At 38.3% G+C, this 18551-nt stretch overlaps 1 protein-coding gene across 3 annotated transcripts in view; it reads right to left on the bottom strand.

The window, feature by feature from the left end:
• ADAMTS19 (ADAM metallopeptidase with thrombospondin type 1 motif 19) overlaps nt 1-17151 on the bottom strand; it is a 303272-nt gene extending 286121 nt beyond the window's left edge. For all 3 annotated transcript variants that reach the window (XM_079145927.1, XM_079145925.1, XM_079145926.1), the window contains exons 1-2: nt 16948-17151; nt 15688-16352 (exon numbers count right to left, since the gene is read on the bottom strand). In XM_079145927.1, the coding sequence (XP_079002053.1) occupies nt 15688-16352; nt 16948-17020 (738 nt within the window). In that variant the 5' untranslated portion in view covers nt 17021-17151. The remainder of the gene's footprint in view (nt 1-15687; nt 16353-16947) is intronic.
• Nucleotides 17152-18551: the final 1400 nt, after the last annotated feature.

Raw genomic sequence — 18551 nt, 5'->3', positions numbered from 1 at the left:
TACCTGGCCTTGGATGTGTGATTAGTGAAATAATTTGTTACTTTTTCCATTCCTCACTTGTATGGATCTTGTCATGTATGATCTATTACTGCAATGATACAGGAAACTATACTTTTTCATATATGTAAATTGTACTAGCACTTTCAAAATATATGATATAAAGAGTATCCTAAACATTAAAATATAAAATAAGCATGTCCAAACTCAATTTGTGCTATGGAAGAAGCCTAAATTACAGGGCACTATTTTATTAACAACAACAACAAAAAAAAAATCACAATATATTTCCCTATATAGCCAACATTCTTTAGAGTCCTTAAAATACAACGTAGTTTATATAAAAGGAGACACAGAAGCATATCTTCGAAAAAGTCACTGGTTTTCTAGAAAATGTGCAGTCATAACTGTGGCCTAAAGAATTTATAAATACAGTTTAGAAACTCTGAAGTACCTTATAAATCTGTTATTATTATGGTTATAACCATTTATATTATTGTTCCAGTTCTACATTATTTTCTTTCGCTTTTTTTTTTAATTCTCCAGGATATAATTTACTGAATTGCCTTTCAGAGTAACAGGAACAGGAGTGATTATAAGCACTGAGTACAGAATTGAATGGGTATCTTGTAGAGGAGGAGGTAATGGAAAGAAATGAGAGAAGGATTAAGTAGACAGTTGATTATGCAGTTCCAATATAGAGTCTGATGTATTCTCTTACAAGCCTATGGTGAGTTATTAATAGGTTCAGAACATGAACACGTAAGGCCATGTGACCAAAGACCCACAAATTGGACACTGAGCACTTGTGGAGACTCCACAGCCAAAGGAAAGAGCAGCCAAGTTATTAGAACACTTACTAAAATACTACAACTGAGCTAACTATAGGCAAATGCTTTGGAGACCTTTTAAACCATATTAATGTGCAGTGGTAGGCTGTCCCCAAGGGCATTTTAACATGTTATTCCAAAGCATTTCAAATGGAAATAAGGGGTTTCCGTATTTTTAAGCTTAAAACATACTCTAAGTATGCATCCCTGGATTTACTTTTCCTCTTTATCGTTCCACCCACTAACCCCTTTCATGACTCTACCTTCCTTATGGAAGGCTGTGTCAGTTCACAGAAACCATGTAAACTCTTGGGCCTGAAAAGGAGAAAGAAACTACAGAAACAGAAAATTCAAAATAAACAATCATGGGAATTAAATTAGCAATCTATTTCTAAGCTAACCTACCATTTTACTAGCAAAGGCCTGGCTTTTAAGTGACATGTGTATTTATGTCTGGTCTGTTTTCTTCTGATTACTCCAAAGCATCTCTCTTAATAGAATTCTTGGACATCACTTTGTCCCTTTAAGTTCAAACTAAATCTAAGATTTACAGGATAAAGTTAATTTAATCCTGACCTATGGTCAACTTCAGTAAAAGAAATTCAAACACATTAAAATAAACAAAGTTTCCTTTCCTGTATATATTTCTATATATTTTTACCCCAAATCAGAGACTCGATATAACTATTTGGACAGCATTCTCTTTCACTTATTAAGTCAAGTTTTTCCATGACAACAATTGCTACTAGACCTTCAGAAATGTTTACTTCCTGAAATGACAGCACAACCATATTTCCTTTCATGTCATGTGTTGTCAATTCCAAGACATGTTCAATTCCATGAAATACCTCTTTGTGAGAACTTTAAAATGGGGGAAATTATTTACTGTAATTAACTATAGTAGTCTCTTTTTTATTTGTTCTAATTCATTATACATGACAGTAGAATGCACTATGAGACACATCATACATATGTGGAGTATAATTTCTCATTCTTCTGGTTGTACACGATGTAGAATCACACGGGTCATGTAATCATATATGTACATAGGGTAAAAATGCCTGATTGATTTTACTACCTTCCCCCCCACACCCCCTCCCCTCCCTTTACTTCCCTCTATTTAATCTAAACCAACTCTATTCTTCCCTAGCACCCCCCCCCCACTTATTGTGAATTAGTATCCACATATCAGAGAAAATATTTGGCCTTTGGTTTTTGGGGATTAGCTTATTTCGCTTAGCATGATATCTCCAGTTCTATCCATTTATCAGAAAATGCCATCATCTCATTCTTCTTTAAGGTATATATTCCATTGGGAATATATACAACATTTTCTTTATCCATTCATCTGTTGAAGGACGGTGATTAACCTATTTAAAGAGAAATTAGAAAAACTACCCCATTCACAATAGCCTCAAAAAATAAAACACTTTGGAATCAATCTAACAAAAGGGGTGAAAGACCTCTACAATGAAAACTACAGAACACTGAAGAGAGAAATTGAAGAAGACCTTAGAAGACAGAAAAACCTTCCATGCTTCTAGATAGGTAGAATTAATATTGTCAAAATAGTCATACTACCAAAAGCATTATATAGATTTAACACAATTCCTATTAAAATCCCAATGACATTCTTCACAGAACTAGAAAGAGCAATCATGAAATTCATTTGGAAAAATAAAAGACCCAGAATAGTCAAAGAAACCCTTAGCAAGAAGACTGAAGGAGGAGGCATCACAATTTCAGACCTTAAATCATACTACAGAGCCATAGTATTGGCACCAAAACAGACACTTAGACCAATGGTACAGAACGGTAGTCTCTTTTATCCATTGTAAAAACATTCCGAAACTCCAAGAGGATGCCTGAAACCAGTTTATATATAGTAGTAAACCCTATATATACTGTGATACAATTGTATTTACAATTTAGGTACAATATAGAATTAGCAGTGATTACTAATAATAAAATAGAACAAGTGTAACAAAATGCTGTAATAAAATTCCCAGTAACACTCCTCTTACATTTTGGGACTGCTATTAAGTAAAATAAGGATTACTTGAACACAAGTCCTGTGGTTCTGTGGCAGTCAATATGATACACTAAACAGCTACCAAGTGACGAACAGGGTAGGTAACACACACAGGTATGGGTACGCTGGACAGAGGTGATGATTTGTGTCCTGGGTGTGAGGGACTTCATCATACTACTCAGAAAGGTGAACAGTGTAAAACTTACAAATTGCTTATTTTTGGAATAACCCATTTAATATTTCAAACTGATCAACTACAGATAATAGAAGCCTCAGAAAGTAAAGCCCTAAGTAAAGAGGGAGGATACTATATATATAGTATTCCTATCCTTTGCTAGTTTTCTTTATATCATTATTAAATTAATGCTGATTAGATTAACTATCAATGGGCCTTTTATTTCCCTAACTTTTTCTCAATCACAACTCCTGCAATTTGGAGACATTCTCTCAAAATTCACATTGCCAGAGGGAGCACATTGTTTAGGTTTTTACTAAAAGGTCCTATACTGAAATCTGGGATTCTGTTTAACTAAATACATAACAATCTTATAAATTTATAAATTTTACATAAAAATCTTCAATACATGCTTACATGTAGAGAAAATCTAAGTGAATGTTTGTAATTTAAATCCACTTCCTAGAAGGGTTGATTTAGACTGTATTTATTTCTGCTTCATTGATCTTTGACCCTAATGGTCTTTTTCACATCAGTGGGTCAAATTAAAAAATCATGGAGTTTAATACCTGGATTCATGTCCAGATCCTCTGAAGACACGAAGTGTGTGACTTCCTGTTTTATGAACCTTATTTGTATACCTCCAAGTGAGTGTCTTGAATTTCTCAACTCTTATGAATCCTTTAAGAATTTTAAATAGTGTCAATGGTTTGAAATTGATCATTTTAAATATATCAGGTGTCAGGGGCTAATTTCATTTCTTGTTATTCATTAGGGTATTCACAAGTATCCCTTAATGACTGCTCTAGTAATAACACTTTTCAGAGAAACCAAGAAGTTTTGCACTGTTTGAGATGGGAACTCTACCAAAATTGAATTTTACATTTAGCATAATCTCTATCAACATTCCACCAGATTCTTTGCAGATATTGACAATCTGATTCTAAAATTTATATAGAGATGCAGAGGATTCCAAGCAGCCAAAGCAATCCTGAAAAAGAAAACCTAACTGAAGAATTTAAATTTCCCGAATTAAAAACATTATGAAGCTACATAAGTGAGACTAACTTATGTATATATGAATACATAAAATATAATTCAAAACAACAGTGCTGTTAATTCAAAAATAAACTTTTACATTTAGGATCGATTTGTTTTTGACAAAAATGCTCAGGTATTCTGTGAGGAAAATATATCTTCTTCAACAAATGATGCTGAGATACAATTGTGTATATATCTGCAAAGAGATTAATTAAAACTCTTACACAAAAACAAAAGTCATTGCTTAAATGTAAAAACTGAAATTATGAACATCATCATAGAAAAATACAGGATAATGTCCTTGTGTCACAATTAGACACAGTATTCTTAGAATGCCAAAAGACTATTCCATAAAAAAAATTAAAAACTGAATTTATCAAAATTCTAAATGGCTTTAAAAGATGCCACTAAGAAAATGAATACACACTTGTAGAATAGGAAAAAAATAATAAATTATATATCTGATAATGAATTTATATCCAGAGTATATAAAGATCTCTCAAAACAAAATAGTAAAAAAGAACTAATCAAGAAGTGGACAAAAGATCTGAACAGACATTTTATCAAAGATAAAATATCAATAAGCTATAATTCAGCACATGACAAGGTACTCAACAGAGTTATTCACTAGGGAAACACAACTGCATGCACACAAACATATCAATAATGAAAGAGAGACCACAGTTAAGTATTGTTGAGACTGTGGAGAACTTGAACCCTCATATATCACTAGTGGGAATGCAGAAAGCTGCAATATTTTGAAAAACAGATTGGCAATTTCTTAAAACATTAAAACAGATCTAACATATGACCTAGCAAGTTCACTCCTATGTATCCACTCCAGAAGAACAGAAATATATATCTACATAAAGACCTGTATGCAAATGTTTATATTAGCATTATTCATACTGGCCAAAACATGGAAGTAAGCCGAAAGCCCATCAACTGATAAAGGGCTAAACAAAATGTGGTACATTCAGACAATGAAATAACATTTGTCAAGAAATGAGAACACACTACTGACACATGCCACCACATGGATGAAACCCCAAAGCATAATGAGAAGTGAATGAAATTATCAGAAACAAAAGACCAAATTTTGTAAGATTATACTTGTATGATATGTAATGGTTTTCTCTGTGGTCAGAAAATAGAGTTGCTTGAAGCTGGGGGTGAAAACAATGACTACAAAGGGGTGTAATGGGGGTTGGGGATATAGCTCAGTTGGTAGAGTGCTTGCCCAGCATGCACACGGTCCTGGGTTCAATTCCCAATACCACCAAAAAAAAAGAGAGGTGGGGTACAATGGACTTTTTGAGTTCATAGAAATATCTAAAAACTGAAATGTGAGGGTGGTTTCACAATTCTGTAAACGTATACCTTGAACTGCACATTTGAAATGGGTGAGTGCTCTGGCAGTGGCGCACACCTGTAATCACAATGCAAGAGGATCATGAGTTCAAAGCCAGCCTCAGCAAAAGTGTGACACTAAGCAACTATGTGAGACCCTGTCTGTAAATAAATACAAAATAGGGCTGGGGATGTGGTTCAGTGATGGAGTGTCCCTGAGTTCAATCCTCAGTAATCCCCAACTCCCCAAAAAGCATTCACAATATCCTTTTCAAATTGTTACATTTTAAATAATGATTTACCCCAGAAAAATTAACTTTACATATCCATGAATATATCTTACTAATGAGAAATAATTAGGCTGCATTTAGAAAAATTTCTACCTTATCTTAAAATATCAACATAATTTTTAGAATATTACTAAATGGAACCACCTATTTTAAAATTCAAATTGAACCACTAATGAAATTCTAATTGAAAATGTATAAAGATATGGGAATTACCTGTTGGTGAACAAAATAGGGCACTAAATAATTTAACTTTAAAAAGACAGCTTTTTCCATAATGAATTACTCAAAATTTATATGGAGTTAATTATGGTTTATAGGATTTGTATTCTCATAATAAATTATTCAGAGTTTCTATCTTGGTGTTATAAAATTTTGAAATTTGGTTTACTTTGCAAGGACACAACCAGAGTCAGACAACTCCATAAAGTTCCCAGACATGTTATTATACATAAGTTCCTGTGTTAATAACTTAATTGCTTATCTGTAAGTTAAACAGACTGAAATATTTGCTGGTAACATAATAATGTTAAAATAAAAGTACCTGGCACATTTTAGTTACTATCATATAAATTCGAATCCAAATTATAATGGAGATAAACCAAATGCACTAATTTGATTAGCTATTATAAAGGCATGCCTGTCTCCCCGTCTTAGTATGGTAATTCTTTTGACAGTTAAATCTAACAAGTTTCATAGGACTCTTGACATCCTGTCTTAGAATGTGAATCAGTAGACAAGACCTGTTATTTCCTTTCTGCTATTTGAGATAGCTTATTATTTAATTATTATGCATTTCCAACATCCTCTTAACCTGAGCACACGGATTGACATTCCAGCCTAGATAAGTTCCCACAAGAGCTTACAATTTTGCCTTCACCACTGATTTTCAAATATTTCTCTACAGTGTGCCTCAGTCTTCATTTATTTACATTTTAACTTGGTGGCCTAGTAGGTTTTGTCACTCTGCAGACATATTTCATCCTTAGTTTATGATAAATTTTAATTTGTTATAATAACTATTGTGAAACAGCTGGAGTAAACCTCCTGCTATGTTACCCATAAAACTATTGATGACGATTTGAAATAATTTAGCTCTATTTACCTCCAGATTTTAGAATGGAAACCACATTTCAACTCTTCCTTTGCCTCTGAAGAGTAGAAAAACACTCATACTGGCTGTATCACCCCATTGTATTACCATCCAACCAGTTCATGTATAGAGCCTATTAATGAATAATTTGAAATCCACAAAGTTCATTCTAGTTTAATGACATATGAGTAGATTCAGGGTTAATTTAATGTTAGAAGGTAAAGACAGGAAGTATCCCAATTTATTATAACTCTAAGAGAGAGAGAGAGAGAGAGAAAGAGAGAGAAGGAAAGCATTAACAATTTATGCAAGATCTCTAGGGTGCAGAGTTTGGAGGATACAAAAAGGTTCCTTAACAATCCTGAGTTCTGTAGTTTTCAGAACCACTGGAATGGCTGACCTCACATTTTTGCCCAAGAACTACCTCAGATTCTTTTTAAATGTGTACTTGGATTTGAGGTTCAAGCTGGAATTCTGACTTTTAATGGAAAATGACCAGCTATCTCCACCTCAGCAAACCCTTACTTTCCCTGCCCACTACTTCCATGTTTTTGATACAGGTGTCTACATAGCACATTTTCACAAATAGGGTATCAAGCCTGCCCAAAGTGCTGCCAATGTAAGCACACTCTTCAAGTGGTCATTTATTTTAGGTACAGTCAGGCTGAGGTAAGGGGACTAAAAAAATTCCTGGGTAAACATCCTTATGTTGGAACTTTAAATGTGCTTATGAAGAAAAAACAATGTTTAGATATCTACACACAGTGTGCTCTCTCTCTCTCTCTCTTTCTCCCTCTCTCTCTCTCTCTCTGTCTCCCCCCCCCCCAATGGAAAGCAATAAGAAAGCAGAAGAATTTAAAAAGATCAGAACTGGCCTGAGTTCATCAGCTTTATTCCTTCATCATCTGAGTTAAAGGTTGGTTAAACAGTTAATTTATCGCAGATATATGCGTATTAATTAGGAAATGAAATTAAGTTTCACTTTCTGGAAAAGGCAAATACTAAACTATCTAATACCCAAGGGTTTTCCCAACACCACCATGAAATAATTCTGTAAAGTATCTGGGTAGCATTAGAATGGCTGCGATCCCATTTTCTCACTTCTCTCAGTCTAGTGTTTGGCACCGGAATAAAGATGAAATGGAGACAAGATGATGTGCTCACTGTAGCTGCACCCTAAATGAACTCTGCATCAGATTATGGCCCTTGTGTGGCAAAGGTAACCTTAAAACTTCTTTTCAGGAAATTCCCCAAATCATTCCAAGAGGGACTACTGGTTCTCCCATTGTCCCAAAATATATCAGAATTTCTTCTCTAATTTAACCTTCTTCCCAAAGGAACCTGAAATTCCTCTGATCATTCTTTATTTAGCAAATGTAAAGACATGACATTAGCTGAGATAAAAAATGTAACTGAAATTAAGTGGAAACATTCAATTGTATACGAGCTCAACATCAATGTGCTTTATTTTAGTGTTGCACAAAATATATTTTCAGACTCCCACAAAGATGTTCTTATGTGAAAATTATGCTTTGCTTATGATTTAGCTAATAAGCCTTAAATAAGTAAGCATATTATTTATTATTAAATAAAACTTCTTTTTGTAAAATTGGCCCTTGACAGAATTCTCAGGCAACTGAAACATAGATTAATAAATGATCAGGTGATTTATTAACTTTTAACGCAGAAAGTTGCTTATTCAGAATGTATGGTTATTCTGTTTATCAGAATACACTGTATAGCTTCCTAAGTAAGAGGAGAGTATCTTCATATGGCACCACTCTAATGACAGAAGCCTCCCCTCCGTGTGACTCTGCTATCCATGCCATTCTAAATGTTGCACTGGAAAACTATGGAATGTCTTAAAGATACTCGCTTAAAGGTCAGTTATTTCATCAATAAGCACTGAGCACTTACTAAAAGAACGATGATGAACACAGAAGGCTAGAACAACGGTTTGTTTGAAACATAAATACCTTGAAGCAAGGAACTATTTCTCTTTTTGTTCTCTGGGTTCCAGCACAATGTATGGATATAACTGGTTTACTACTGATGATGTTCTAAATGCTTCAATAAATAGCTTATACATAAATCTTTTCCATATATATGTGTGTTCCTCTAAAGTTGATTCCTACGAGTAAAACTGCTGAAGAGACAAATAAGTACATTTAAATTTTCAGTATATACTGTAAAAGAGTCCCAATTTGCTTTCTGACAATGGAATTTTTTGCATCCTCTAAATATAGAATCATGTTATCGGCAAACAGTAATAATTTGAGTTCTTCTTTGCTATTCATACCCCTTTAATTTATTTAAATAAGTGTTCTCCAACTATATCCACTGGATATTCTCAATCTACATAATTTGTGCCAATCTAATGAACCAAAAATGATATTTGATACAATGTGTTTTCTTTAGTTTACCAATAATCTGGAAAAATGTGAAAATGCATTTGAAATTTTCATTCCCTTTTCATGATAAACACTACAAAGTTAAAAGTGTTTATCTCTGTTAAGATTATACATGACATGTATTTTGCTATTTTTTTATATTCAGCAAGCATTACTTTGCAATTCACATTTGTCTTTTAAAATACTAATATTTAAAAAACTCTGGAATTAGAAATGAAGATACGCTTGGATGGTGAAGGTTCTGACTTCATCAGTGAATTCTTCCATTGATAGGTTTATAATTTTGTGGCATTATTGGGAGGCAGTGGACACTGTAGGAGGTGAGATCAGGATGAAAGAAGTGGGTCATTAGGGCATGTCCTGAAAAGGTATATCTTGTCCCTGGTCATCTTCCTTGCACATGCTTGCATGCTCTGTCTCTCTCTCTCTACCTGTCCCTTCCTCTCTCCCTCCCCCATCCCCTTTCCTTCCTGGATGCCAGGAAGTAAACAGCTTTCCTGTGCATGCCCTTTCACCATGTTTCAGTCTTGCCACAGGGCTAAAGCAAGAGTCAGCTGACCATGGACTGAAAGTCCTGAAAACACGAGCCAAAATAAACCTTTCCCCCATGAAGTTGTTTTTCTCAGGCATTTGGTCACAGTGACTAAAAGCTGACTAATACAATTTTATTATTCAGGAAATGGGAATAAAAAGCATAAGAAATAAGAAGACATTCAACCTCACCAATAACAACAAAATATAAATTAAAACTACCTTCAGATAACATTTTTTGCCTATTAGATTTGATAAAGATCAACCTTTTTAATAACATTCATATTAGCCATCACAGGGAAAAGATGCACTCTCATAATCTACTGACCTGAGAGCATAAGTAGGTACCAGATCCATGGCGTACAATCAGGCAGTATCTCCACAAATTACCAATACACAAACCCTTTGATAAAAATTACATAGGTAAGGTGGCATATCTAAAGAATTCTGTATATTTAGCAGTGTTCATAATTGGAGAATATTAGAATCAAATGTTCATTAACACCAAATAAATTAAGTAAATTATGGCACATACTGAGATTGGAAGGAAAGTACTACTAGAAAAGGGGAATATCTTCATGAACTCATTTGTGATAACCTGATGTGTATGTGTGTGTGTGCTACCTGTGTGAAATTTTTAAAACTATGAATTTATATATACCTATTTATTTGTTAAGTCATTAACTATCTTCAGATCAACATGCTAGAATTGGATAAACCTGGTTATCTTTAGAATTCAACACTGAGTATAAATGGAGAACAGGTGTTGAAAAAGACTACTCATTGCATTCATTTTTGGAGGTTTATGTGTGATAAACTTTTGAGTCCTTATTTTGAAAATAATTTCACTTTGGACTCAGGAGTGAATGGTAGTCAAGTTGAATCCAGGGTTCAAAGTCACTTCTTTGAACTCTAGAGATAGTTGATGCTCCAGTCATCCAATTGACTCAATTCTCAAAAGTCAACCAACACTTGTCCCATTATAGGTAATCTCTCCTTATTAAACTAGTAGGGTTCTCTCTGTGTCTTTGATTCCTATTATTCTGTCATGGTTTCAAAATTTGGATCTCTCTTTTTTTGCAGCATGCTGAGTTTGGTAATTGGTCAATGATCAATTTATCTCTTGATAAATTGATGGTGTTACCCCAAAAAAAGTATCAATCTCTACCTAACCAATATTGGTTATAACAACCAATACAACTCAAATCATTGAATTAAACACTCTACACTCTACCTGTAAAATAGGTCAATGAGCCCAACACTCAAGGCTAGCAGCCTCTTCCCCAGTCTTGTTGCGCATATTCCTACCAGTTGGCCTGTATATTTACCAACATTCAGCTATATTTGTTTGAATGCATGAAGGCCCAACACCTTGTAATTACATGATTTAATCAAATACTAAATTTTAAAGCAAATGAAATAGGAGTGCAAAATACATCTGTTTCTATGAAAATTCTGAGAAAATAAGACAGTTGAAGAAAAACTGCTGTAATTTTATTGAGACTAGGCAACTGAGAAAGAACTGAAAAGATCTTCAAAATCCAGGATTCTCCACATAAACTGCCTTGCATTTTTCTAAAATTTTAATGTTAAGTACAGAAACCCATATTGCAAATTAGTTTTAGTGTACACTGAGTAAGATTCACCTGGAATACCATCTACCTGACCTGCATTCCAAGTATCTGGCCTCATATCCAAAGACTGGTTAAGCTAGGTAGTATACAACTGCATGTGTTTTAAAAATTTTACCTTTACCTGAGTTTTTAAAGGGAGTTATTAGAGGAATTTTTACCTATGAATCATAGATTACCACTGTTCTTTCATACTTTGTATCCATTTGCCCTGTCTTACTTTTTTTTTTTTTTTTTTTGAGGTGCTGGGGATTGAACCCAGGGCCTTGTGCTTACAAGGCAAGCACTCTACCAACTGAGCTATACCCCCAGCCCCCTGCCCTGTCTTACATTCTGAAATAATTTCTGGCTTTGATCTTCTAGGTCACAAATTTACCTTTCAGTTCTCCTAGAAAATTTTAATTCTAATAGTCATACAATTTCAGTTCTATTGTATCAAAACATTTTTATGGATAGCAAGTTGCTAGGTTTTTAAACTTTTTCCATAAATACATATTGGTTCTTACCCTTCTGAGCATAGTAGTCTTAGTACAGTATTTTATTTACCCTATTAATTTTGTTGCCTCGTGTAATAATTAACCAGTGTTTGTTGACTCTTTCTTACATGATATATTTTCTTAAAAGTGTTCTTCTTGGCTGTTGGCTCATCCTTTTTTTTCTGGCTTCTGGCTCACCTCTTTTGTGCCTAGTTCAGGTTACTCAACTCCACTCCAGTTATTTAGTTACAGATAGGACCATTCATTCTACAAGGAAACAATAGGTCATCCTTAGAGAATGGATACTTTCTACACCCTGGGTGTCACCAACATGGTGACAGGAAAGATCTGCCTCTGTTCTCTCCTCTTGCCTAGGAAAACACACATGTGGCTTCCACTAATTACTTGGCATAAGTGGATGTCAGAAAAGGCAAATTCCACTGTTGCTATATGGTTCCATTCTGCTTACTGCACTACTCCCTTTCCTTGATGCACGGCAGCACTTGGGCACAGCTCCCGTCATGCACAGATGTTTTCTTATGTCTGTATGCTTTCTGTTAATCCCAGCTAAACTGTTTCAGTCATTCAGGAGATATTCAAAATGTCTGATGTATTCATGGCATCCTCTTATAATACTGTTTTAGAGTTGTCCAGAATATTTTTCTATCATTTCTAAAATGTGGCTTGAATGAAGAAGATACACGTATGGGGTCAGTCTGTCATTTTCACCTTTTCATTTAGATATGGATTCCATTTGTTCACCTTGTTATTAGCTTGTCTTCCCCCATCCCTGTCCTGACACCTGCTTTCACACTGGTTTTTGCTACAGTGTCTTTTCCAAAGTGGAGGTCCTAAAACATTTAATTCTTCAAAACACGCTGCAGCTAGAGTACTTTGATTCAAGTAAAAGGGTAAATTACAGCCTGGCACACACCCATAATCCCAGTGACTTGGGAGGCTAAGGCAGGAGGATCACAAGTTCAAAGCCAGTCTAAGCAACTTAACAAGGCCCTAAGCAACTTAGCAAGACCCTGACTCAAAATAAAATAAAAAGGGCTGGGAATGTGGCTCAGTGGTTTAGAGCCCTGTGTTCAATCCCTGGTATCAAAAAAAAAAAAAAAAAAAAAGGTAAATTGCAAAAGGAAAAAAAAAAAGAGACAGAAAGAAGAAAACTGAATTTACACAATAACTAATCAAAATGATTGCCAAAGTATACAACTCAATTTAAGTAGATAATGTGGTAATGGATTTAGTAGTCACTTCTTATCATCCTCAATAAGTAATCTATGCATGCAATCATAGGCAAAGTAGGTACTGATATATTTACTTTGGCCCAGAGTTTAGACAGACGTGTGTGTGAGTTTTGTTTGAGCTATTATGCTAATAGTGAGCAAACATAATTATTGCACTGTTTTATAGAACTTGTTATTTATATATATATTTTTCAAAAAAATAAATTAAATCATTTAAAATGTAATAAAGTACTTTATGCATTATTTGTTAATATTCAGTGACTTTTACTCAGTGCCTACTACAAACTAGACATCTTACAATGTTTTAGAAATAAAAAGAAAGGAACAAGAGAGTATAAGACAGTACTGCCACATCATGGCACTCACCAAGGCTATGTTTGCACATACCTCAACCTATTATATTTCCCTATTCATATCTGTAACACAGAGAGAGAAAGCCAATACTCTAGCAGATGAGACTTTTCAGGTCTGATATCAACAGATATTTTAGCATCAATTAATAGGATTCTAAATTGGCCACTCAATTCTTTAAGTTAATCATCTAATTCTTACTTCTTACTTATGGGAAAGGTAAAGAACTTTCCAATATCAGGGAGCAAGACAATACCAGAGTCTAGATAACAAATCATGTTCTCTCTTTCCTAATCCACCAGCTCATAAGTGAAAGGGCCTGGCATGGCATAGTCTGGAGTAACAAACCACACTTCTTGGCTATTTGCCTAACATTTTACTCAAAGTCTGACTGCTATACTGTACTGCTGGCAATGTCAGTTTTCCTCAATAACAAAGACTTCCCAGTTCAGAACATATACATATGTGGCTAATAGGAAAAGTGTGCAAAAATACAACATGAAAAACAGGGAGGTATGTAAAACTCCTATTCAGTCTTTGCAAAACCTACTCATAATTCTAACTTTGGTCCCTTAAGTATATAGAGAGGGTACATAGCTCATTTGGAAAATCTGACCAATAGCCCACATTTCAACACAGTGAAATACTTTATCCCCTCCTGTTCCTTACCACACCAGGAATTTTCTATATGTAATTATTTAATCCCTGGTCAAAAATCTAGTGGACAATGTAATGCCCACAAAATGTTTTCCCCAGTGAAGTTTCAAACATTAGTTCCATAGAAAACATTTGAAAACACTTTTCATGTAATTTTTCCATGCCATTTTAATTCACTTATGCCAAAAAATGTTCATAGTTGAATATTCACCATTCTGTGAATCTAGTAAAATATGGACCTGTCCAGCAATTTAATCAATTGACTATGGAACCTTAGAGGGTCAGAGATAAAAAAAAAAAAAAAAAATTTGTTTCATTTGGATTTTTAATCATCATTTTACGTTTCATGGCTTTGATTGTGCTTATAGTTTCTGCTATTCATTGCTATTGGGTTTTTCTCCAAATGAGCAAGTTGCTCTCAGATTCATTCTTGTGGATTTCATCAATGGCCCAGTATGAAGAGCAAAGTGAAGCCACAATTTACATAGGCATTTGTGATATTTTATGAGTTTTGCCTTAAACCAACAGTAAAGGCCATGGTGAGAAGGGTTGTACAACAACATGAATATACTTATTGCCACTGACCTGCACCTAATGCGGTTCAAATGGTAAATTTTATTTTATATATATTTTACTCCCTGAAGCCTCCCCCCCCACACACACACACATACATACACACACACAAAATAAAGGTCAACTTATGGAAGGCAGTAATTTCACCAAACCCTGGGTTAAAACACAGGGAGAAAAAAAAAAGAATCATGCACATTAACAGAACAAGTAGCTCTGATTCTCCAGTCCCTACAGCCTCTTAATAAGTCTCTCAATTTGCCACTGTCTTATATGGAGGAAAAAAAAAAATAGGCACTACTGTCAAATAAAATGTAAACCTTAGAAGAGAAAATGTTAAATTATAAGCCCATAACCCTATGAATACTGACTGAACTCCATTGTCATTCATTAGACAACAGTGTCAGACTTTCAGCTGACTGTCTGGACTCTTGTCTTTGACAGGAACAGTGGGAACAGTGAACAGGTGTCTAGTATGGTTGAAGATGTGTTTAAATTGTAGACTGCTGTCAGAGTGTTAATTCTCTAGGGAACTGTTCTGACAACTTTCAAGTCAGGCATTAAAAAAAAAGTAAGACAATAGATGAGCTGGGGGTGGGGAGCAAACACGAAAGAACTCTAGCAGTGAACAGATTGGTTGATTTCAATCTGCTAAAAGACACCACGTGGTAGGCTTATTTTAGAAACTAGTGAGAAAGAAAGACGTTGAACACCGTCAAAAAGTAACAAGGAGGCAGAATTTAATATAATGTTCGAAAGAAATGTATAACCGTCTAGAAGGAGACCATTTATATATCCAATGGACTTCTGATTCACTGGTCTACCTTGGAGATGTTCCATTGGAGACAAACGATGCAGACACCTGGGTGGTACTGTGCAAGGCAAAATTCATAAGGAATACATGGAAAACGAGGAGGAGGTGCATGCAAATCAGCTTGGTGTATGGAGGGGAAGCAAAGAGGTAGTAGGGAAGGTGGAGAGCTGGGGAGGAAAGGCGCTTACCAGGCCACCTCCACAGGTGCTAAAAGAGGCCAGCGAGCCCGGGTGCCTCAGCACCGCCCCGGTGTAAAAGCAGGCTGCATCGGGAGGTGCAGGAGGGCGCGGAGCAGCTGCCCCCGTGGGGCCCGGGCCTGGACTTGGCCGCTGTTCCACCGCGAAGCGCGGAGCCAGGAAGCGTCCGTCTCTCCGAAGCAGCAGGTACAGGTCCCGGGAGAAGGCCGGGATCCTCAGCAACACCTCCTCACCGTCTTGTTCGGCTTGCTGGGCTGGGGGCGGGGACGGGGACGGGGACGGCCCTGGCTGCGGGACCGGAGGCGGCTGCCACGAGGCCGGGACTCCCGAGGGCAGGGCGGCAGTACCGCTGGATCCCCGTGGCAGCTCCTGTGATTCCAGCTCCTCGTCCTCCTCACCCCCTGCAGACAGCGGAGGTCGGAACTGGGACTCCGACCCGCCCTCCGCTGGCTCTACCAGTGGCGCGGGGGCCACAGAGCGCACCTCGCGTGAGCTGCCCGCAGTCTGCGCCCTGGCGCCTCCGCCGCCCCCTACGCCGCGCAACCAGCCTGGGTCCGCGCTGTCCCCGCTGCCGCCGGCTGCATCCACCGGCTCTGGGCGCCAGAGTGCAGGAAATACGACTTCCCACTCCTCGCGGTCCGGGACGAACTGCAGTCCTGCAGGCAGGGCAGACAGAAGTACCGGGCTTAAAATGCGGCGGTTCCGTAGCACAAGCATTCCTACACTCACAATCCGTACAGATACAAGGCGCTCACGTGAAAGGAATGGAGACCACCCGTCTAGCCCCTGAAACGCTTGCAAACCCCGATGCCTTACGATCAGATTACAGACCCCAGCTTTTTTAGAATAAAAGTGCGACAATGCGGGGGTGGGAGAGGGAGTGGGCCAGCAAAGTTTGATGACCACAGTTAGTGGATGAAAACCAGTGCAAAGACTCCAGCACAATTTAAGTGATTCTAAAGTATATGCCAGAGCGTACCTCCCAATTGTCCTCCAGGCGCTGTAAACGTACCTTTGCAAACATTACTACTCAAGAGGGTACTGCTCTTTTCACAGAGTTAAAGTGAGGCCAGGAGAAGTGCGCTTCTCCTCCGAGTCTGACCCCTCATTCGCACCCGCACGCTTATTTTTATTGCTACCCATTGAACTCTGCTCACTGTGCACTAGTTGCACCAACCCTGCCCTCCCGTGTTTTCTTGGTCTCCACTGGGGAAGTTGGAAGGGAAGCTGGAAATTCACCGAAGAACTTACCTGAAACGATCTCATTCCATAGGAACCCCAGCTGATAAAGGAGGCAGCAGCAACAGATGTGAGTCAGGCGCATCTCGCGGCTCTTCCTCTACGGCGCTCGCGCGGCCGCAGCTTCTCGCTCAGCGCACGCCTCCTGCGCGATCCACCGCGGGCGCAGCCGCCTCCCCGGAGCGCTAGGAGGCCGGGCGGCGAATTTGCCCAGGCCCTTTGTCTGCCCGGGGTGGGGGGTGGGGGGGTAGGCTCTGTGACTCCCGGAGGCCGCCAGAGCACGGGCGGGGGTGGGGTGGGGGAGGAGCGGGGGAGGCAGTGCCGCGGCCCCGCAGCGCCCCAGCTCCCTGGCGAATTAGGTGATGCGTCTATTTTCTGTGTTCTGGACGCTGCAGGAATTTCCAAGGCCAAGCGGGCTAGAGCCGGAGCCCCACAGGACCTACGCACAGTTCGCCAAGAGCCCGGAGGCGCAGGGCGGGCGGTGCTGCCTCAGGACAAGGGGAGGACTGCCGGTGCGGGCAGGAGTGCTGTGTTGTCCGAGCTGAGACTCGCTGTCGGCACCCGCGCGGAACTGGAAGAGGATGGTGTCCCAGTCTCAGCAACTTGGTGTGCCAAGCTCCAGACACTCCTGGGGACGCCAGTATTAAGGCTCTACTAGTCCGCAGCCGCGCGGAAAGGAATGAATGAGGGGTGAAGTGGGGGAAGACACGATTCGCAAAGTCGGCTGTAGAAGAGAAAAAAAAATGTACCAGATCCGACAGGAATAAGGGACCAAGGGGTGCCCGCCAGGCGTGACGTTGCGGGACAAAGGTCTCAGAACACCGCACACGTGCTCAAACGCTGGGTTGGGGTAGCTTGGGGACCCAAATTCCCTCTCCTGACTCCTGATTGGCCATTCCAAAAGGCCGGATTTGCATCCCCACCTTCTGCCCTTACCCCCTCCCCAGCGGAGGCGTGTGCAGGTAGCAGTGCTTCCTTCTACCTCCCGCTTACCCAGGCTCCTCCTCCTGTCCATTTCTTCCCCCACACCCCCCAGCTGCACAACACACAAAGCAAAACTTAGTGCAGACCTGAGCACAAAGCTGCAGCCTCGTTTACCAAAGGCCTTTCATTTGTCTTGCCATCTTTGACTCTCGTAATTTTTAAAGCCTGTAGATAATGTAATTTGTCATAGAGTGTGCTTCAAAGGGTCCCAGGACAGTAGACACCCTGACATCTCAGAGCCCTTTATCCCACCTTATCTTCTGATCCTCAATGATCAGTGCTCCTGATATGGTCTGTCTGTCTGTCTGTCTGTCTGTCTGTCTCTCTCTCTCTCTCTCTCTCTCTGATTTACACACACAATCACCACAGTTCTTCCTAATAGGAGTAAGACTAAGGAGATAATTTTAAATATTCTAAAGATCCCAGGCCACGGATAATTTTCCCTATTGTACTTTATTTTGTACACAATAATGTATTTTTGTCCTTTTGGGCAGCAATTCAACCCCAAATATCCCTCTTCCTTTTTTGCAGTTCCTTATCTCTCCCTCAGCTACATCAGACTCAAGAATGATTGATCTAACCTGCCAGTTGAATTCATTGACTAGGCCATACACCTAGAAATGACAGTTAAT

The sequence above is a fragment of the Sciurus vulgaris genome, assembly GCF_902686455.1.
Source record: "Sciurus vulgaris genome assembly, chromosome: 6".
Lineage (NCBI taxonomy): Eukaryota > Metazoa > Chordata > Mammalia > Rodentia > Sciuridae > Sciurus > Sciurus vulgaris.
The sequence above is the reverse complement of the archived record's forward strand: the minus strand, read 5'-3'. Positions and strand labels throughout refer to the sequence as shown.